This window comes from Macaca mulatta, chromosome 9 (genome assembly GCF_049350105.2).
Source record: "Macaca mulatta isolate MMU2019108-1 chromosome 9, T2T-MMU8v2.0, whole genome shotgun sequence".
In the NCBI taxonomy this organism is placed as follows: Eukaryota; Metazoa; Chordata; class Mammalia; order Primates; family Cercopithecidae; genus Macaca; species Macaca mulatta.
Window position 1 is genome coordinate 109180837 of NC_133414.1, and position 20568 is coordinate 109201404.

The following is a 20568-nucleotide window of genomic DNA, read 5'->3' on the forward strand; positions in this document are numbered from 1 at the left end:
AGAGACTTCAGGAGTAAAGCTCTCAGGCAGCAGGCTAAGCTGCCTGCCAAATCCTGAGTGCACTGAGGCAAGATGCAAAGGGAGCGATAAGAAGCTCTGTACCCCGCAGAGAAGACAGGCAGTGGAACTGAGGGCAGGCCCCGCTGAGTCAGAGACAAACAGGGAGGCAACCTGCAGGCTCCCGGGCCCAGCCTGCAACCACCCGCCGAAGCCGGGATGAAGCGGGAGCGGCAACCCCCCAGCCAAAACCAATTCGTGAGAACTTCTAGGACAGCAAATTGTCCTCTGCATTCAAGCAATGCGGCAGGATGGGACATGTCCGCCCATCCCTCTATCGCTTGCAATGGTTTGGGTGATGATCATAATCGCAATACCTACACTACATGCTCCATACAATCACCCCCAATCGTCATAACACCCCCAACACTTTACAGATGAGGAAATAGACACAGAGAGGTTAGGTAACTTGTCCAGAGCCCCACAGATAATCAGTACCCAGGACCACTGGAGGAAAAGAGAGGACTCAATGCCAAGAAGCCTAACTACCAACCGGAAGAGCCAGCAGAGCTGCCTCTGGGGTGCTCCTGGACTGGGGTGGTATGTGGGGGCATGTACAGTATTATTATTAAACGATGTACAGTATTATCAGTTTTTGAGACAGAGTCTCACTCTGTCACCCAGGCTGGAGTGCAATGGTGCGGTCTCAGCTCACTGCAACCTCCGCGTCCCAGGTTCAAACGATTTTCCCGCCTCAGCTTCCCAAGTAGCTGGGATTACAGGCACCTGCCACCACACCCAGGTAATTTTTGTATTATTGGTAGAGACAGGGTTTCACCATGTTGGCCAGGATGGTCTCGAACTCCTGACCTCATGACCCGCCCTCCTTAGCCTCCCAAAGTGCTGGGATTACAGGCGTGAGCCACTGCGCCTGACCTATTTTTATGCTGTCCATTTTTCCTAAATGGCAAGCACTTCCTTTCAGATGAGCATCCACCTCAGCAGGCTCTGGTCAGGCCCAATTCTGATGTGAGAAGCCTGACCCCTCTCTGCCAGGCTGTGGTCCACTCTCATATGCAGGATCCATGTGAGGGTCCACTCGTGACAGGCCACTCATCAGTTCCAACAAATGGCCAGATAAAGGTCAGCATGTGGCTGGACCCAAGAGGACTGAGGGAAAAAGAGCCAGAGATTAAGACTTGGGTATGGGGTTATCAGCTCCTTACCTTCCCTTTATTCCCCTCTCCCTACTCCAAAGCTCCTGCAAGAGGAGGAGACACTCAGAGCTCCTCTGAGACAAGGATAAGGCTTTTCCAAGATGCTCCACGTAAACGCTGGGGCCAAAGCCAGACAGACTGCAGCAGTGAGGGCCACAGCATGGGATGGAGAAAGTGGGGCAGGAACAGGCCCAGATGCACAAGACAGCAGTTCCCAGCCATGTCACCAAAAAGATGCCTTTTGATACTTTTCTCACCCCACCCCAAACCCAACATTTGAAAGATCTGAGCTATTATATTTATTAATAATGTATCTTCCCATATTTGTATTACTCAACAGCTGATTAATCAACTGTGAGCCAGGGTTTCTCATTAGCATCAGAGAGCCAGTGTTACACCACCAAACTGATTCCAAACTATAGGATTCCAGCCCCAAATCAAAGACTACATTGGAGTGATCACATTTTGCCTTAGGGCACACACTGCAAAGAGCTTGAGGAAGCCCATCGTTACTTCTTTGAGCTCCTCAAGATCCACTGATGCCTGGCTGAAAATTACAAGTACAAACCTGGGTCATGGCTTAAGGGAAGGGCCTAACTAGGAGGTGGTGATTCCTGGCCCATCCTAACCAAAAACTGAGTCAGTCAAACCCTACCATGTACAAGTCACCACCGCATCCCTGAGTCCAGCCTGGCATCAACTCATGCCCGTCTCCACCCACTGAAAGGACCATGCTTCCTCTTGGATCCCCTCCTCCCATGACTCCCTCCTCAAGCTTTCCCTGCCTCCCAGGAAACAGGGGCCTTCTTTAGGGCTCTGTGACTACCCCCACAGAGAGGTACCCCAGCCCCCTCCATTGAACACCCCCCAGTAGATTTTATTTATCCTGCAAGCCAGCACTAAACCCTAAATAACTGTCTTCGTGTTTCTGGACCACAAGTCCAGGCCAATCACAGGCCGAGGAAAACAGAAGTCAGCTGAAAAGTTCTGAGTCTACAAAATCCATGAAGCTGCAGCCCAGCACAGACCCATAGAGCCCCAAGCCCCGAAATCAGACAGCAAGGAATGGGCAGCTCTGGTCACACCCCTTTCTCAGCCTTTGAGACAGTGTTTGCCACCAGAAAGAAACCACACTTGCCAGCCTGCTAACCCCACTTGTGCTGGGGAAACAAGAACGACCCTGCCTGAGCCTTTGTCCAATCTGGTGGAGAAGGCAGGGCAAAGAGATATGAGGAGAATCGTCGGGGCTCTGACAGAGGCTCAAGCAACTGCTAAGAGGGCACTGAGAGGTGGAGGCAACCTACTGTCCATCAACAGCTGAATGAATCAACAAAATGTGGTCTATCCAAATAGTGGAATACTATCCAGCCATTAAAAAGAATGATATATTGATATGTGCCACAATGTGGATAGACCTCAAAAATGCTATGTTAAGTGAAATAAGCCAGTCACAGAGGGCAAATCCTGTATGATTCCATGTCTGTGATGCACTGAGAACAGGCAAAGTCACAGGGCCAGAAGAGAAGTAGCCAGGAGCTGCAGGGAGGTAGACGAGGAGCTATTGCTTAATGGGTACAGAGTTTATGTTGGGGATAATGGAAACATTTTGGGTATAGATAGTGATGATGGTTACACAACATTGTGAATGTACTTAATGCCACTAAACTGTGCACTTACACAGAGCTGAAATGATAAATTATGTCTATTTTACCATGATTTTTAAAAAGTGTTACAAAGGAAAAAAAAAGAGGGCACTGGGAAGGCAACAACCAATTCTTTCTGGGGAGGGAGGAAGCTGTAATGGGAAGGTGGCATTTCAAGCACCCGTGGGAGACCCAGGCAAGGCAGAGGTGGGCTCATCTGTCCCTCTTATTTATGGCTCAGGTTCAGAGAGGTGGGAGGAGGGGAAGGAGGCCTTTGTAGGGGGTGACTGAGGCTCACTCTCCACTAAGTCACTCCGCTCTTCAAGAACACTCCATGGTTCACTCTCCCTATCACCCATCCAAACTCTTCACTCCAGAACATTCTAGGTCGAGAGCCCATCTACACTTGCTTCCAGGCTGAGCTTACACAACACTCTAGAACCGTGTGGCCCCTGCTCACAGAGAATTGCATTCCCACCCCTGTGTCTGCACAGCTGCTCCTTCCACTGGAGTCCAGTTCTTCCTCTTCACCCTCCTGTGTCTCCCATACCCTTCAATACCTTGAAATCTACCTTCCCAGAAGACTCATGAGCAGTCTCCTTCTTCTTCCTGTTTCTCCATATTCTCCCATTTTCTACAATGAAAAGGGTGTACAGCATGGTGAAGAAGAGCACACCCTCTGGGGTGACACTCCCTGTACTCCAAGCCTGGATCTGCCAACAACTAGCTATGCAACCAGTTTACTTAACCTGTGCCTCAATTCTCCCGCCTGTAAAAATGGGAAAATAATAGCACCCATTGCATAGGACCATGACAATTAAAATGAGAAAATCCACATAAAGTTTTTGGCACATGAGTGCTTAACAAACAGTAACTATATATTGCTTTGGTATTAGACTTTTTTTTTTTTTTTTTTTTTTTGAGGCAGGGTCTTGCTCTGTCACCCAGACTGGAGTGCAGTGGCACAATCGTAACTCATTATAACCTCAAACTCCTGGGCTCAAGCGATCCTCACACCTCGACTCCTGAGTAGCTGGGACTACAGGTGCATGTCACTACACCTAGCTATTTTTTCTTATTTTTTGCAGAGACGGGGTCTTGCTATGCTGCCCAGGCTGGCCTTGAACTCCTGGCCACAAGCAATTATCCCATGTCAGCCTCCCACAGTGTTGGGATTATAAGCGTGAGCCACTATGCCTGGCCTAAACTTTATTTTTTTTTAATTTTGCATGTTAGCTCAATCTTTAAATGCCTTATTTAACTAGAAAACTAAATCCCTTATCTCCTATCTTTCTCTGCTTTTCTCTATTTTTTAAATGTTCACTCTCTAGCAAAATTATTTTCATAATTTTTTATTTTAAAATTGTATTCTTCCAAAGAATTTTTTTTAATATGTTTTAATTGACAGATAATGTTTGCATAATTTTTGAAATGATTTTCTAAAATCCTCAACTCCCTAAAAGTTATTCATAAGACCCCGCTCCTGCATGCACGCCTCTCTATTCAGAATCTTCTCAATGGTTACAAATTCCATTTGTCTCACACTGATTTTTGTAATGCTGTAGGAGAGGACCAGTGGCTTTTCATGCCTTTAAGCCCCTGTAAATGCAGGGCACCCCGCGTTTGCCAGGCATTCTCTCGGGATGACCCACTGACCGCTCGCCACCCCCCGTGGCCCTCCTTCAGGCCCCGGGCTCCCTCGGATGTCCACATTTATAAAACCCTGTGTGGTTCTTAGCCAGCAGGGGCAGAGCCGGATTCAAAGCCCACAGCCGGACACCAGGGCTGTGTCTAGGACATTCATCCATGCTGGGCGCATCAGCCCGCTCTGGCAAGTGGATGTCAATCTGAGGCCGGCCGCCCTCTTCCCGGAGACTCCCGTGCCGGCCCAGTAGGACGCTCGCCTCTTTCACTTGAGCCTTGACAGCAGGCACAGATTTAATGATTGGAAAGCACTTCGAGAATCCAGAGTGCTCCATAATTGCCAACTCATAATCCCCAAATTGTTCTCTGTGTGGCTGCAGGAGGTGAAGCATCTGTGCTTGGGGCCTTCGCTTACTTAGCATGGCTCTCACACTGAACCGGGTGGGGCAGAAGCAAAGAGGGGCTCTACCCAACAGGAAGCCCCTCCTAAGACTCACCATGCCTGATGGGGAGCAGGGCTTCTCAAGCATGAGCCGGATAAAGAGGGGTTTGATGATGATGCAGATTCCTGGGCCCTTCCACACTGACTGACTCAGAATCTCTGACGAGTGTGACCCTGGGAATCTGAATTTTAATGAACTCCCCACTGAGACTCTTAATCATACTCTAGTTCAAGGACTGACAGTTGGAAGGTAAGTATGTGTGTTTGGGGTCAGGTGGGCCTGGGTTTGAATCTCAGCTCTGATTCTTACTGTCTGAGACTTCCACAAGCTTCTTAATACTAGGCCTATGAGATGTTAAAAGGTATTCCCTGCAAAAATAAATTTTTTTAGATTCACGGTCAGATATGTTTGGGAGACGCAACACTCCACTTCTGCCCTGGGAGCTGTACAGTGCACATAAGCGTGTTAAACGGGCTGAATAGTCCTTGACAAAGGACTCTGCTTGGCCCAGCTCTTCCCCAAATTGTCTAACCAAGGAAGCTCCTTTTTACCGTTAATGCCAGGAACATCTTAATATCTTGAAGGACAAAGCTAGTGAAATTCCTTTCTGGGAAAAGGGAAGTCTAAGGAGTGATGGACAGCCATCTTAAGGAACCCCCAGGGGACTCTGGCAGGAAGGAGGCACTGGCTGGGGAGGGGCGGCTGGGAGCCCCCTTCTCGTGTGCTGGTGTCTCGGGGCACTCCTGGCTCGGTTCTGCAGCTCTGCTGCCTGGCATGGATGCATCACAACAGCGAGGTCACCTTCCTGCTTTGGGTAATTTCCCTCGGAGGCAAGACAGATCCATTTTTAACAGCTCTTCATTTCAGCGGAGAATGCCCTCCTGCCTCTGATGGGGGTTGGGGACCGAGATGGGAAGGGAAGCTTTGTTCTTCTGACCGGTGCTGACAGTTTAATTAAACCCAGCTTGAGACAGGGTCGATAGGGTCAGGCATTCTTCAACAGGGTTCCTGTGAATCTCACATCCACGCCTCTCCAACCACCAGGGCCCTGTTAATGAGTTATGGTGGTCCTTACAGCAGGGATATAAATAAGGGGAAATAAATGCCCTGGGCTGCCCTTAATCACCCACCCCCACCCCTTCCAGGCTCAACAGAGACACAAAAGGTCAATCTTGTCGGGACATATATTGGTTTCAAGGCTAAAAGGAAGCCCAGAGGAACTGGGTTTCCAGAAGCGGCTTCTGGATGAGGAGGAGATCAGCAAGAGCAGGGCTACACAGCAGCAGAGATCCTCCCCAGATCGGAGGCCAAGGAGGAGGCCTGCGTGGTGGGCGGACACCCTGCTCCCCACCTGAACCTGGTGAAGACTGAGTTTCACTACTGTGAGAAGCAATCAGGTTTCCAGCATATCCCTCTAACCCTCAACTTGACACCTGTGTATGCCCATGAACACAACATCTCCACATCCTCTGAGGGTTCGCTGTCAGGAGATGGAGCTGACCCCCAAACCCAGGTAACCTGCCACCAGGGTATACCTGCCCCCTGCCGGCAGGAGATATAGGTCCAGCCAGTGCAGCACCTGCCCCCTCCCGCTCCAACCCACTGATAGGTCAGAGGGTGGCAGGCTGCTCTCAAAAAGCACTGATGATAGACCTGTCACCTCCCAAGAGGCAGGGCTACACTCATCCATCTTACGCAGACATCACTCCCAGGGTTCACAGTACCCAATACAGAGCCTGGCCCACAGGAGGCCCTCAGGAACTGTTGGATCAGTGGGTGGTGAGTAGCAGATGGAAGGTGAGGAGGAGTGAATACAGGGGTGGAGGAAGGTGAGGAGGAGTTGGGGGATAGATGGGTCTCTGGGTTTATAGGTGGGTTGGTAGATGCGTAAGTGGGGGGAGGGGGAGGGTTGATGAATGGGGGTGGGAGAGTGGATGGATAGGCAGGTGGTGAGTGGGTGGGGAGTGCTGGATGGGAGAATGGATGGGAGGGGATGGGGGATGGAGTGACAGGTCAGGAGTAGGGAGAGAGATGGGTGGGTTGACTGATGGATTGGTAGATGGTGGGAGGGTAGATGGGAGGTGAAGGGCAGTGGTTGATAACTAGGTGGATGGACAGATGGGTGGACGGGTGGAGGAGGTGGGTGGGTGAGGAGGTGAGGGGTGGTATGTAAGGATGAGCTTTACTGTCAGACAGACTGGGGTTCACATTTGGCTTAGCCCCTTGGGTATGTCACAAACCCGCCGAGCTTGCATTTCTTTATCTACAAAATTCGGGAAGTGCTGACCTTGTAGAGATGTTCTGATGATGAAATCAGGTATATTTGTAAGTTGCTCAGCATGAGCCTGGCACACAATAACCTTCCATTCTTTCTAACCATTACTGTGATGATTGCAGTCCCTGAGACCTTTCATGAGGCCCTGGGAGAGCGAGGCAGTGAAGGATGTCATGGGGCAGGTTCACTTCTGCAGTGGGGTGGGGGAAAAGGGTGTGCTCTCTTCTGAAGAGGTGTGAATGCTGCTGTGCAGAAACTCCAGCCCCACCCTCAATGGGGGCATCCCTGAGGAAGTACAGAATGCATCTGTAATTTCAGGGCACCAAGAAATGCCTCCAGGGCAGCATCACTTACTTGCTCCATGTTTGCTCTCCCCAGCCTGCTCAGGAAAGTGCCCAAGAGGACAGAAAGCAGATCTCCCACATACTCAGCCCAGGCACTGACTGTGCCAAGGCCATGGCCCTCCTGCCCACCACATGCCAGCCTCCCTCCACAGCCTCCTCAGGGTGTCTCTGCAGCGGCACCTAAGCCCTTCAAGAAAAAAAAAAAAAAAAAAAAAAAAAAAAAAACCTGCTGGGGGAAGGTCCCTGCAAATTGAGGGGATGGTTGTGAGTTAAGAGTGGTGAGGTTGAGTTGGCACAAGGGACAGAGGAAGCCGACATCAATACGGGACACAGGTCCAGGTGCAGGTCACCCCAGGGCTGCACCACCCTCCAAAGTAGCCCCGATGTGGACTCATTTGACATTTCCTGGGCACCTCCCGCATGCCACAGCGTTCACATCTGACACAAGAGAGTGTCACAGCTCTCTTTGTCACATCAGTCCCATGAGGCAGCCAGCCCTTACTATCTGTATCTCACAGAAGAGCAAAGAGGCTCGGTTAAAGGAAGCGCTGCAACATCATATCACAGGCATTCACTTCACCTCAGACAACACAGGCTTTTCACTTCTTATTTAAAAACTGGGAGGTTTCCTACCATAAACATAACACATGCTTCTTAGAGAACATCTGGGCCACAGAAGAGCAAAAAGCCACCCATAGACAATCCCTGTTGGCATCTTCCAGGTATGTTTTCACACGTTATTTAGAGTGATTTATCAAGTGGTCATATTGTCAATGCAGTTTGGAATCCTGGCTTTTGATATCAAACACATTTATCTACATTACTTGACATCTTTCAAAAAGGCCATTTTTGATGACTGTATAAATATTCCATCAAGTAGATACATCATCATTTACTTCATCATGCCCCCAGCATTGGCCATATATGTTATTTCCCTATTCTTTTCATTATTCTATATTTCAATATTCTAAATAATACAGCAACGAACACGTCTGTGCTCATGTTTTATTATTTCTTTAGGGCAGATCCCCAAATACGAGATTCCTAGGTCAAGGTTTAAGACCATTTTCAGGCTCTTCAGGGCCCCTAGAAGGCCTGGTGTCTAATTCCAACCCTATCATCAAGTTGCTCTGTGGTCCAAGGCAAATCACCTCTCTGAGCCATAGATCCTGCAATGGACAGACTAACCCCACAGCAGGGGAAATATCAGTGCAGAATAACCCCTAACAGGATTTTAACTTCTGGAGGCCACACAGACAAAATCAACTGAAATGTGGGCTGTGCCACCACCTACAGACTTGGTGACCACGCCTTACCCAGCACATTTGGTCTCTCTCAAACCCATTTTCATGCTGATTTAGCATAACAGCCTGTGCATGAAAGTCCATAATTTGCTCCAGATGGGAAGGATTAGTAACAGATCCCTCCAAAGCAAAGGGGAGGTCAACAAGTGAGAGACCAGGAATGCCAGGCACTGCCTTCTAAGGGAATAGGTCCCACCTCCAGCTCCCGAGATAGGGTGGACACCATAGTGTCACTGCACCAGTGGATCCCACAATCCCCGCCAACAGCTCACTGGTCTGGTGTGACCTCTTGACCTAAGATGGGCCAATCAGATTCTTTCTCCAAGAAACCCAGAGTTGGGGCCTAAGACACTGTGTGGATCTGAGCTCTGAGGTCACAGGAAGTAGGAGGCGAATTGGCACCATGGCTGACCCGAGTTATGATGGAACCGAGATGCTGCTGATGAGCCCAGAACACTGGTTTGCAGGGAAGAGCAGGACAATAAAGTAGATATTCAGAAAGAACTAGAAACGGCCCTCACATCTCAGTGCGGGTCCCTGGGAGGGCCAGCTGGATCTCACTTCCTGCTCTGGGAGCCTGGAAGCCTGCCAGCTGTGCCCCTACAAAACCCCACCTCCACCTTTACTATCACCAGCCAGCAGGGTATTCTGTTTCTGGAACCAAGCGTGCCGAGTACTCCTTGGCCAGACCAACTCCAGGAGTTAACAGAGATACTTTAGAATGCCAGGTGCTCAGGTCAATAGAATGGGCCAGGGCGAATGCATACACAGTAATATTAGAAGAATATTAACAAGTAGATCTTTAAACACTCGCTCCTCTATCCTTCCCTATAACCATCTCCAAGGTGACCCGGTGAGTCCAGACACCAGGGACGAACAACCAGATGAATAAGGTTTGTTGAATCATTTCCCCCAGACAGTGCCTATTTTGAGATGGCCTGACCTGGAGGCCACCAAATGCCTTGGCCTCAGTGGAAACTAAGCAGGGCACACTGTGTGGGAGTCCTCCCAGAGCCCTGCAGGACTGCAGGGCTTGCCTCTTGGTTTGCATGCCTTGCTTACAGATGAGGTTAAGAAATGTCAAGGGGAGAGCTAACGAAAAGAGTCTACCTTCACCCAAATCCTGCTGTGCTCCTGGATGAGAAATGTTTCCTGCTAAGAGTTAAGGACCTGATGCGTGGAAAGAAAAGGCAGTAAGTGTTAGGGAGAAGTTCTGGCTCTAGAGCCTAGAAACACCCTCCAAAGGGCCACCAAGACTTCCACTGCCCTTCTGGAAGTCCCTCTGTTGGCTGCCAACCAGCCCCTTCCCCAAAGCAGCTGGCCTGGGACCACTGCAATGAGGATACCCAATGTGTCTAGAGGCCTCTGCTCCCAGCCCCATAGGGTGCCAAGAGCAGGTGTCACACAGACTGCTGTCCTCTGCAATGGCTTTTTGCTCCTTGAATTAATCTCCTTGTGCCAGCCTTTGGTTATAGAATCTGGCTATTTAATACTCGTTAAAATGTAGATGTCCTTTCCTCTAGGATTCCTGTAAAATATGAAACCATGAAGAGGGCGGGGCTAGGAGTCAGAGGGCTCCATCCTGACTCTCGGGAAGTCACTTCCTCTTTCCAACCAGTCCCACTGGCAGTAACACTGGGAGACATTGCTTGCCTCATGGCCACATGTGTTAGACAAGACATCAAGCACAGGAGCACCCACTTCACCGAGGGGCTATTTGCTCACCCTGAGTTATCAGGGGCATGATGGATGAACATCCGCTGAGGGCCAGCTGCAGGCTTGGTTATGTTACATGCACAGTCCCAGTTCACACTCCTGCTAGCCCTACCATGTACGGGTAACAGAAATGGGCTCTGAGCAATTAAACCACCCAAAGTTATGCCTTGAAAAGCCCAGGACCACCTGACCCTTGACTTTCTGCTTCCCAGGCCACCTTCCATTCCAGGGGGGATCCAAGTTTCCCAGACACAGGCCAAGGAGGCAGCCAAGTTGTCACTTTCCTCAGGAAGGAACACAGGGGTGTGCAAGGCACCAAAGTCCAAAGAGAAGGGTGGACTCGAGTAAAGAAGGGAGGGAGTCCCCTGCAGAGCTATCCTTTACCCCCAAGGGCAGGTGGAAGGTTATGACAAAAGAAGTTAGCTCCCCCCTAAAAATGAATATAGCTGGAGATGATCTCAAGTAAAGGGCTGGAAGTTGGTGGATTCAGATTCACATGATGGGTCCTGGAGATTTTAAAATCAACGAGGGAGAGTGAAAGCAGGCACACAGAGCTTGATGGCAACTATACAGTATACATATGCCTCGATCCCAGCAAGGTGAAGGGCAGCAGATCACTATGGGAAGGAGAAGGGACCCAAGGAGGCAAATCATGCCAGGAGAGCAAGGACAAAAGCTTGAAAGGTTAAGAGGACATAGGAGGGGAAAAGAATTGCACAATTGAGACCAAGAGAAAAGACATTCAAGACGAATTTTTGCAGAAAGGCAGAGCTGTGATAACACTTGCAAGTCAGCAGAGAAAGAACAGCAGAGAGAAAACAGGAGCTGCTGGGGCCAAGGCAGGGCAAGGCCAGCTGCCTGCATGTGGCCAGCAACAGCATGGTCCACATAGACCAGTGCATGGCCCACAGGTTCAACAGACATTACCATGGAGGCACCTGCTGGGAAGAATCTTCTGCCTTTCACAATGAAGTAGGGAAAAATTAATGCCTAGCACAGAATGGATTGGGCAACCTATCAGTTACAGGAAAACTGGAGAAGGCCCAACTCAAGCCCAAGGGTGGTGACAAAGACCAGCAAAAGAGATCATCACTAAAGGTCACTGTGGAGTGGTCTCCAGGCCAGGAGGAGGAAGCAACAGGAAGTGATCAGAAAGACCATTCCAACGGACTAAAAATTAGAGTTCCATTGTAAAGATAAAAGCTTGGCCAGGCGCGGTGGCTCACACCTGTAATCCCAGCACTTTGGAAGGCTGAGGCTGGTGGATTGCTTGAGCCTAGGAGCTTGAGACCAGCCTGGGCAACATGGCAAAACCCTGTCTCTACAAAAAAATTTAAAAATTAGCCAGGCGTGGTAGTGCACACCTGGAATCCCAGCTACTCTGGAGGCTGAGGTGGGAGGATCGCTTGAGCCCAGAAGGTTGAGGCTGCAGTGAGACAAGATTGTGCAACTGTATTCAGCCTGGGTGACAGAGCAACATCTCGTCTCAAAAATAAATAAAAGTTTGAAGGTAAGATCAACAAATTCTGGAGATCACTGGGCTTGGAGAAAGGTCTAGAAATCATGGCAGAGGCAGAAAGAACTAGCTGTGTTTAATCAGAGGAGACAAAATCAAGCCCCCAACTCTAGGAGCCCATGGTCAGACCCCTTAGCACTCAGGTAACCCTAGGTTGCCACCTCCCACCCAACCCACACCCCTCAGTCTTCCCTACATTGCTTATTACCCCTTTCTCTACCTAGGTACTGACCCATAAGCTCCTTCAGGGACGAACCAGTAGTGCCGTGCCAGGCATGCAGAAGGCCCCGCCAGTGGTTCTTAAGGTTATTAATGACAATAATTAAGGGAAATAAAAAACCTCACAACTCAAAATTCAAAAACCTGACAGCTCCTCAAAAGCTAGGTAGTTATACAAAGCAAACTAAGAAAAATATAAGTTACTGGAGAGCAGATTTAGGGCCCAGAGTTAAAAATTTTCTAATTTACTTATTTGTCCAGCGATAGAGTTGATTGTTTGCAGAAGTGCTGAGCTCCCCATCACTAGAGGTAGCCAAGCAAAGACTGCGGTACCATATGCTAAGGAGCTGCAGAAAAGATTCCTTAGATAATCTAAAAGGTCTTGTCCAACCCAATTCCCATAAAATGAAATATATGGTAGAAAAATTACAGACACGTGGCAAATCATGGTGCAGCAGAATTAGCAACTATCCTTTAAACTTGAAAGAAGTACATTGACAGCAAATAAAAATACGACCATGGTTAATAACCTTACAGACCTCATGACCCTAAAAGGTAGAAAGAGCTGAAAACAGAAATAGGTTCAAGAAGGGCTTAGTTGAATGAATAAATATTCAGCTCCAGGCTGGTTACCAAAGGCGCAGTGAGAGATGTGTAAGAATGAGCCCCTGTAAAGGCTGGCATCACCGTCCACAAGCGTGCCTGCTGGCAGAACACCCTTGTACCCACACCGTCAGCGGCAGCTCACAAATCTGGATGAACTGTGGGTTCTTCCAAGTGCTTGCGATGGAGAAATACCCTGCACAGCACCTTCCTACAGAAAGGGCCTGGCCTTTGATGCCCTGGACCATTCCTGCCAGGGGAGGAGCACGGGGTCAAGGTCATGGGAACATCCAGGCCCCACTGACCGAACACTGTGCCTCCCACAGGGTGAGAGACAAAACCACAGGGAGAACTTTCTGGCCACAGAACGTCACTCACAGTCTTGACAAAGCCTGGTTATTCTGGAACAGCAGTTCCGGTAACATGTGCAGCTGGTTTCGGTTCAGTCGCCTAAAAAAGAGAAGAAGAATTGGAAATCACCTAGACGGCCAGGAAATCCAAAGGACTTCTCAGAAAGCACCCGACGGATTCAGAAGCAGAATGTCCAGCGTTCAAATCCTAACAGGGTCCATGTGGCATCCCAGGGAAATTACCTTCTCTGGGCCTCAGTTCTTCATCTGTAAAGTGGAGATTCCACCACCCAGCATGTGGCGAGGATAAGAACAGAGCGTCTGTGGAAGCCCCTCACCAGCACCTCTCCTTCCACTATTTCTTCCCATAGCCGTCATCATCATCACTTCACATTTGCAAGCCCTGTGTGGTTTCTAAGGCACTGATTCCAATGCTATCTCCCTCTGTGAGTTGGAAACCTGACTACACTTGAAATGGGAGATATACCCTAATGGCCACACAGCCCTGATTTCATCCACATTTGGTTTAACAGAGGTTTCTCTTTTTTTTATTGTTTGCTTTGGGTCTTTTTTCAAAATGAAAATAGCAGCCAGGCACGGTGGCTCACAACTGTAATCCCAGCACTTTGGGAGGCCAAGGCGGTCGGATCACCTGAGGTCAGGAGTTCGAGACCAGCCTGGCCAACATGGTGAAACCCCATCTCTACTAAAAATACAAAAATTAGCCGGGCGTGGTGGCAGGCATCTGTAATCCCAGCTACTCGGGATGCTGAGGCAGGAGAATCGCTTGAACTCAGGAGACAGAGTTTGCAGTGAGCCAAGATTGTGCTACTGCACTCCAGCCTAGACAACAGACCAAAACTCTGTCTCAAAAAAAAAGAAAAGAAAACAGCTTTATTGATTTTTTTTATCATAAATAAAAATGCATGCTCAGCCAGGCATGATGGTGTGCACCTGTAATCCCAGCACTTTGGGAGGCTGAGGCGGGCGGATCTCCTGAGGTCAGGAGTTCAAGACCAGCCTGCCCAACATGGTAAAACATACGAAAACAACAGTTTTAGTTGGTTTTTTCAGTTGGTTTTTTTTTAGTTTTAGGCTCTACTAAAAATATAAAAAATTAGCTGGGCGTGGTGGCAGGCACCTGTAATCCCAGCTACTCGGGAGGCTGAGGTAGGAGAATCGCTTGAACCCAGGAGGCGGAGATTGCAGTGAGTCGAGATCATGCCACTGCACTCCAGCCCGGGCAACAAGAGTGAAACTCTGTCTCAAAAAAAAAAAAAACAAAACAGAAAGGTGAGGTATCAGGTCATCTTCATTAAGAGCTCAGACTTTGAAGGCAAAATGATCTGGGTTCTAATCCCTTCTTCTGCACAACTGGGGACAAGTGACTTAATCTCTGTGTACCTCTCTTTCTCATCTGTGAAATACCACTTAGAGCAGTGTTGTTTTAAGGATTAAATGAGATAATATAAGGCAAAGAGCTGCCCCAGGTGCCTGGCATAGAGTGGTGGTAGCTCCCCTACATAATAATAAACTTGTCATAAGAAAATTGATTAAAAGAGAAAAACACAAAGAATAAAAATAAAGTTACCTATAATCCACCACTCACTATAATGAGAGTCAGTGGTTCCAGTTGTCTTCTTCCTCCTGTATTCTATCCACATGCAAATTGATTTTAGTAATACTATTGTCATTTTCTATCTTTTCCATTTAACATTATATTGCAAGCACATTCCCATGGCCTTAACTGTTCTTCAGAAATGTGATTTTATATCTTATGTAGCCACTAGAATGAATTTCCAATTTTTTTCTATTGAAATAATGTGCAATGGCTGGATGCGGTGGCTCATGCCTGTAATCCTAGCACTTTGGGAGGCTGAGGCAGGTGGATCACCTGAGGTCAGGAGTTCAAGACCAGCCTCGCCAACATGGTGAAACCCCATCTCTACTAAAAATACAAAAACAATTAGCCAGGCGTGGTGGCGTGCACCTGTAGTCCCAGCTACTCGGGAGGCTGAGGCAGGAGAATCGTTTGAACCCGGGAGGTGGAGGTTGTGGTGAGCCGAGATCAAGCCACTGCACTCCAGCCTGATAGACACAGCAAGACTTGGTCTCAAAAATAAATAAATAAATAAATAAACAAATAAATAATAAAATGCAATTCATATCCTGATATATAATTTTTAGCCATGTCTCTGATTATTTACTTAAAATAAAACGGACTTTCTGGTTCAAAGAGCATGAACTTTAGGACTCTTAACACCTACAGCCAGTCCACTTTCAGAAGGAAGCGATCGGCAAACACCGTGACTATGAGTGCCCATCCCCCACCTCACCCCGCCATGTTTCTTTTTTTCATCGTTGCCAAACTGAAATGCAAAACTTGATCAAGACCCATTTTCAAACTTAAAAGCCCTATTCAGCAACAAACCATGTGAATCAGAACACGCCTCCACCTTCACATTTCTGGATTGTGGCCCTGTGCACCTAAGACACCAATCTCCCAGGGCTTCCCTGATGGGTCCCCTTGGCACACCACGGCTTCCTTTAAGGACACACAAATCAATGAACAGCAGTTATGTCAGGATGAGATGACAGGAAGAAATTTCACTTCCTCTGTATTATTATGTAAATTTTTTGCCATCACATATCTTCAGGGAACAACAACAGGGACAGTTGCATGGAGAATGTGGGGTGGGGACCCACTCCAGGTTTCTCTGTGACCATGCCTTGTGATCACTTTCACAGCTGCAGCTGCTCCTGGCTCCATCCGCTGGTGGAGGCAGGCTGGGCGTGGGGTCCCCTCCCCTGAGTGCCCCTCATCCCCGGCAGCAGCTTGGCCTGCCAGTTCCCTTACGTGCCAGCCCCCCGCCCTCCTGGCCCGCACCCTGCCAGGACTCACAGCCGCTCCAGCTCCTTCATGTCATCAAAAGCCCCGCGTTCCACTGCTCCAATCTGGTTCTCCATCAGCTGCCTGGGGAAGCAAAGAGACAAGGACAGCTACAGGGTGTGGGACAAGAGCTGCTAGCAACAGCTGGCATGACGGAGGGGCAGAGGCAACCTCTGCCAGGGCAGCATTGGCAAGGGAGTAAGACAGGAGCCATGCCCAAGCCTCACACGGGCCTACGCCTGGCCTGAGCAGACCCAATTTCCTTACACCTTTGCAAATTCGCTGACATGGGCTCCTCAGGGCTCCCAGCATCTCACCTCACTGCAAAATACACTTGCAACCCCCAACCCTCTGAAGTTGCCTGCCAGGGCAGAGGGCCACGGGGCACCCGAGCACCATGTCTCCGCTCCAATCAGGCTCCAGGGAGCGAGGCCCAGCAGCAGGCAGCACAGGCTGGCTTGAGCTGCTGGCGCACGTGCCCTGGCCTCTTTGGGCCCTGAAGGCACATGTCCAAGGGACAGAACAGGGGGGACCGGCCAGTATCAGGGGGAGGGGAGCCTGTGCCAACTGGGCAGAGCCCACACAGGCAGCAACACACTCTACAATTGGCAGACAACACCCTCTCTGCCTGTACCCCCACCCCGCCTGGCCCCATCTGCTGAAGACAAGAGTGGGGTGCCCACGCCAACTGAACCACCTGGCTCTGTGGGACTCTGCGTCCCCTTGCCGCCAACGTGCCCTGAAACCCAGAGCATCCGGCTGGTGGGGCAGCATTTTTCACCAACAGATTGACTGTTGCCTGATAACTTTTGAGATAGTCAAGTATGTTTTTCCCACTGCATCTGTCCCTCTCCACCCGCAAGCAGGTGGCTTGCGTGCCCCTGCATGGGCCTCAGATGACGTTGGGGGCAGGGCTGCGGGGGAAACACCACCAGACAATTCTCTTTCTCTGCTTTGTTTCCAAAAGCCTGAAGTGTGAGAGGCTCCCTCTGGAGGCCTGGGGGCAGAGGGGAGGGGAATCCCTGGAGAGAGCGTGGGCTTCCCCAGACTCAGAAGGGACACACCCAGAGCCTGGGAAGGGGCAGAGGTCAGGGGGTTCTGGAGCAGATCCCTACCCAGCAGCTTGTCAGCTCTGACCTCAGAGACGGTTGGTCATGAGGTCCCTGCTCCTCCAAAGACCCTCAGAACTGCAGAGGCGGGAGTTCTGAAAGAACTGAGGTCCTAGGATCCCTGAACCACCCCGAGAGCACAGGACGTCGGATCTTATGATGAGTTAAGACTCAAGACTGAACATCACCCCACCCGACACCCCTCAGGATGTCTTGCCAAGATCGACTCCACAGTGGAGGGGCCCAGCCAGTCCACCACCCTACCACCCACAGCCAGGGCCCTGCCCAGGACCACCGTGGCATTGCCGGGGGTGGGGTGGGAGGGAGCACCCCATACTCACAGCACCCGCAGCTGCTTGAGCCCCACAAAGTCATTCTTGTGGATCCGAGTGATGTTGTTGCCATTGAGTTCCCTGGAGGAAGAAGGAGAGAAGGAAGCAGTGAAGTGAGCAGGGTGAGCCCCCAGGCCAGGGGCTCTGCTCCAGGTGCCCGCCCCCCCTGGATCAGCCAGTCATCTCATCAGTGGGGCTGGGGGCTTCTGTGAGTTTAGTCTGTGTCGAGGCCCAACAAGCTGGGCTCTCTTTGCAGCTGATGTCCAACCCACTGGAACTGCAGGGCACAGGGCGCATCACTGGGAGTGCTGTGGAAACCGAAAACGTGGTTTCTGCCACTAATGCAGCTCGGTCTAGTTGGAGAGATGAGACATTCACCCAGGGAAGAATGTGGAAACTAGTCAAGGAGAGAGGCTATTCAGGTAGAATCCTCGCTAAGCCTCAGTTTCCTTATCTATAAAATGGGGACGACAACTGTGTCTAACTTACAGGGTCAGCACAGGGTATAAGCAAGTAAAGGGCATGGCCTGCGCTTGCAAAGGGCCCCATGGGGACACCAGTGTTATCGTCTGGTGGCACTGGCTCCTGCGAGCTGTCCATATTCTGAGCAGGAGACAGCAAGGAGGGCCACGCAATTTTAAAGGACTGAGGAAATGGAACTCAAGCTGAGGCTCCAAGACAAGGAAGAACTGCACACGACCGGGAGGGAGCAGACGTGCCCCGAGGACCACACTGCATCAGGCCTGGAGTAGCTGAGGGGTGAAGCGGGCAGCAGACAGCCAGAGAGTTGGAAGCTGTGAGAAGCAGGGCTGGGGGAAGGCGGGCCAGATTACAGAAGGCTGGAGAGAGCAAGCAGAGAAGAAACTGAGGGCCAGCGGAGGCTCTGGGTCAGGAGGATGGGGGGCCTGCCAGGAGGCCAGTCCTGCAGCAGTGAGCAGGAGGGTGGCCAGGAAGGGAGGCCACCCCCACCATCTGGGTCCTGGGGCCAGGCCTACAGCTCCTCCTCTCACCCCATGCCGGGCTGCCGGGCCCCTCCTTCCTTCCAAGGCCACCTTGGACCCACCTGAAGAGCTGTCTGCCCCACCCAGCCTCACTCAGCCTCACCAAGGCAGGCCATTCCAGGAGTGAGGCTCTCCCTACCCCAGAAAGCTCCCCCAATGAGCCCCACACAGCAGAATCTCCCTCAGGCCTCACTCCAGCTGTCCCCTCTGCCATCTATCTCCCTGGGGCAGCTCCCGCTTGCCTCCACCTCTTCCTCAACACTGTCATGCTCACACATGCGCACGCGCAGGCGCACACACACGCCCTATGTTCACCTGCAGCCCAGTCTTCTCACTTAGCCAACTTTAGTCAAAAGTTCTGGGTACGGCCAAGAGCTCAACCCAAGTCCAAGCTACTTTGAGAAACAAAGTCCCTGTCCTCCAGGAGTTTAGAAATGTTTGGTCTGGCCGGATGCAGCGGCTCACACTTGTAATCCCAGGACTTTGGGAGGCTGAGGCAGGCGGATCACCTGAGGTCAGGAGTTCAAGACCAGCCTGGCCAACATGGTGAAACCCCATCTCTACTAAAAATACAAAAAAATTAGTAGGGCATGGTGGCGGGCACCTGTAATCCCAGCTACTCAGGAGACTGAGGCAGGATAATCGCTTGAACCCGGGAGGTGGAGGTTGAAGTGAGCTGGGACCGTGCCATTGCACTCCAGCCTGGGCAACAAGAAGGAAACTCCATTGAAAGAAAGAAAGAAAGAAAGAAAGAAAGAAAGAAAGAAAGAAAGAAAGAAAGAAAGAAAGAAAGAAAGAAAGAAAGGAAGGAAGGAAGGAAGGAAGGAAGGAAGGAAGGAAGGAAGGAAGGAAGGAAGGAAGGAAGGAAGGAAGGAAGGAAGGAAGGAAGGAAGGAAGGAAGGAAGGGGAAAGGAAAGAAAGGAAAGGAAAGAAAGGAAAGGAAAGAAAGGAAAGGAAAGAAAGGAAAGGAAAGAAAGGAAAGGAAAGAAAGGAAAGGAAAGAAAGGAAAGGAAAGAAAGGAAAGGAAAGGAAAGAAAGGAAAGGAAAGAAAGGAAAGGAAAGAAAGGAAAGGAAAGGAAAGAAAGGAAAGGAAAGAAGGGAAAGAAGGGAAAGAAGGGAAAGAAGGGAAAGAAAGGAAAGAGAAAGGAAAGAGAAAGGAAAGAAAGGAAAGAAAAGAAAGAAAAGAAAGAGAGAGAGAGAGGGGAAGGAAAGAAGGAAGGAAGGAAGGAAGGAAGGAAGGAAGGAAGGAAGGAAGGAAGGAAGGAAGGAAGGAGTTTGGTCTGGGTGATGTTCTAGGGTTGCTTCCACTAAGATCAACAACACATGGATTCCTTTTCTGCACCATCTCGGAACTGGAGTTACACACACCTTCACACCATGCAGAAAAATAGTAACTGTGCTCATCTTACAGATGAGAGTGGCTCTAAGAGGCTAGGTGCCTTCCCAAGGTCACCTGCTGGTAATTGACAGAACAGAAATCTGAACCCACGGCCATCTGACCCACGGGCCAGGCTTTTTCTACCAGGTCAGGCTGTCTCAACATTCAACGCATCCTCTCGCTGCCCATCCTGTGGGCCTAGCTCCTGATCCTCAGAAGCAGCTGCAAAAACTCATTCCCTGCTCCTCATCACTTTCCTAACAGGATCTCTCAGAGGGGCCTGAGGCCTTTCCAAGCTAACACAAGCCATTGGTGAGAGCCCCTGACTGAGCCGCCTCCCCACCCTAACTGCTGCAGGGACACCTTCTCCAAATGAGATGGCTCTGCTCAATGTAAAGGTCATTTTTCAATGAACTAAATATTATTTCCTGAAACAGCCACTCTGAGCCTCACTGTGTTGCACCCCAACCTGCTCCCTCTGTACCCCGGCCTTTCTTCAAATACTGAGAATGTCATCATGAAGCCCTTTAAAAGTGGTTCTCTTCCCAACCAGGGCTGGTTTTCTTTGGGTTGAAATGTTTATCCCC

General features: G+C 50.0%; 1 protein-coding gene across 2 annotated transcripts in view; it reads right to left on the reverse strand.

Moving 5' to 3' along the window:
- SLIT1 (slit guidance ligand 1) overlaps window positions 1–20568 on the reverse strand; it is a 184670-nt gene that overhangs the window by 145274 nt on the left and 18828 nt on the right. For both annotated transcript variants that reach the window (XM_077947006.1, XM_015147856.3), the window contains exons 2-4: window positions 17612–17683; window positions 16174–16245; window positions 13300–13371 (exon numbers count right to left, since the gene is read on the reverse strand). In XM_077947006.1, coding sequence (XP_077803132.1) covers window positions 13300–13371; window positions 16174–16245; window positions 17612–17683 — 216 coding nt within the window. The remainder of the gene's footprint in view (window positions 1–13299; window positions 13372–16173; window positions 16246–17611; window positions 17684–20568) is intronic.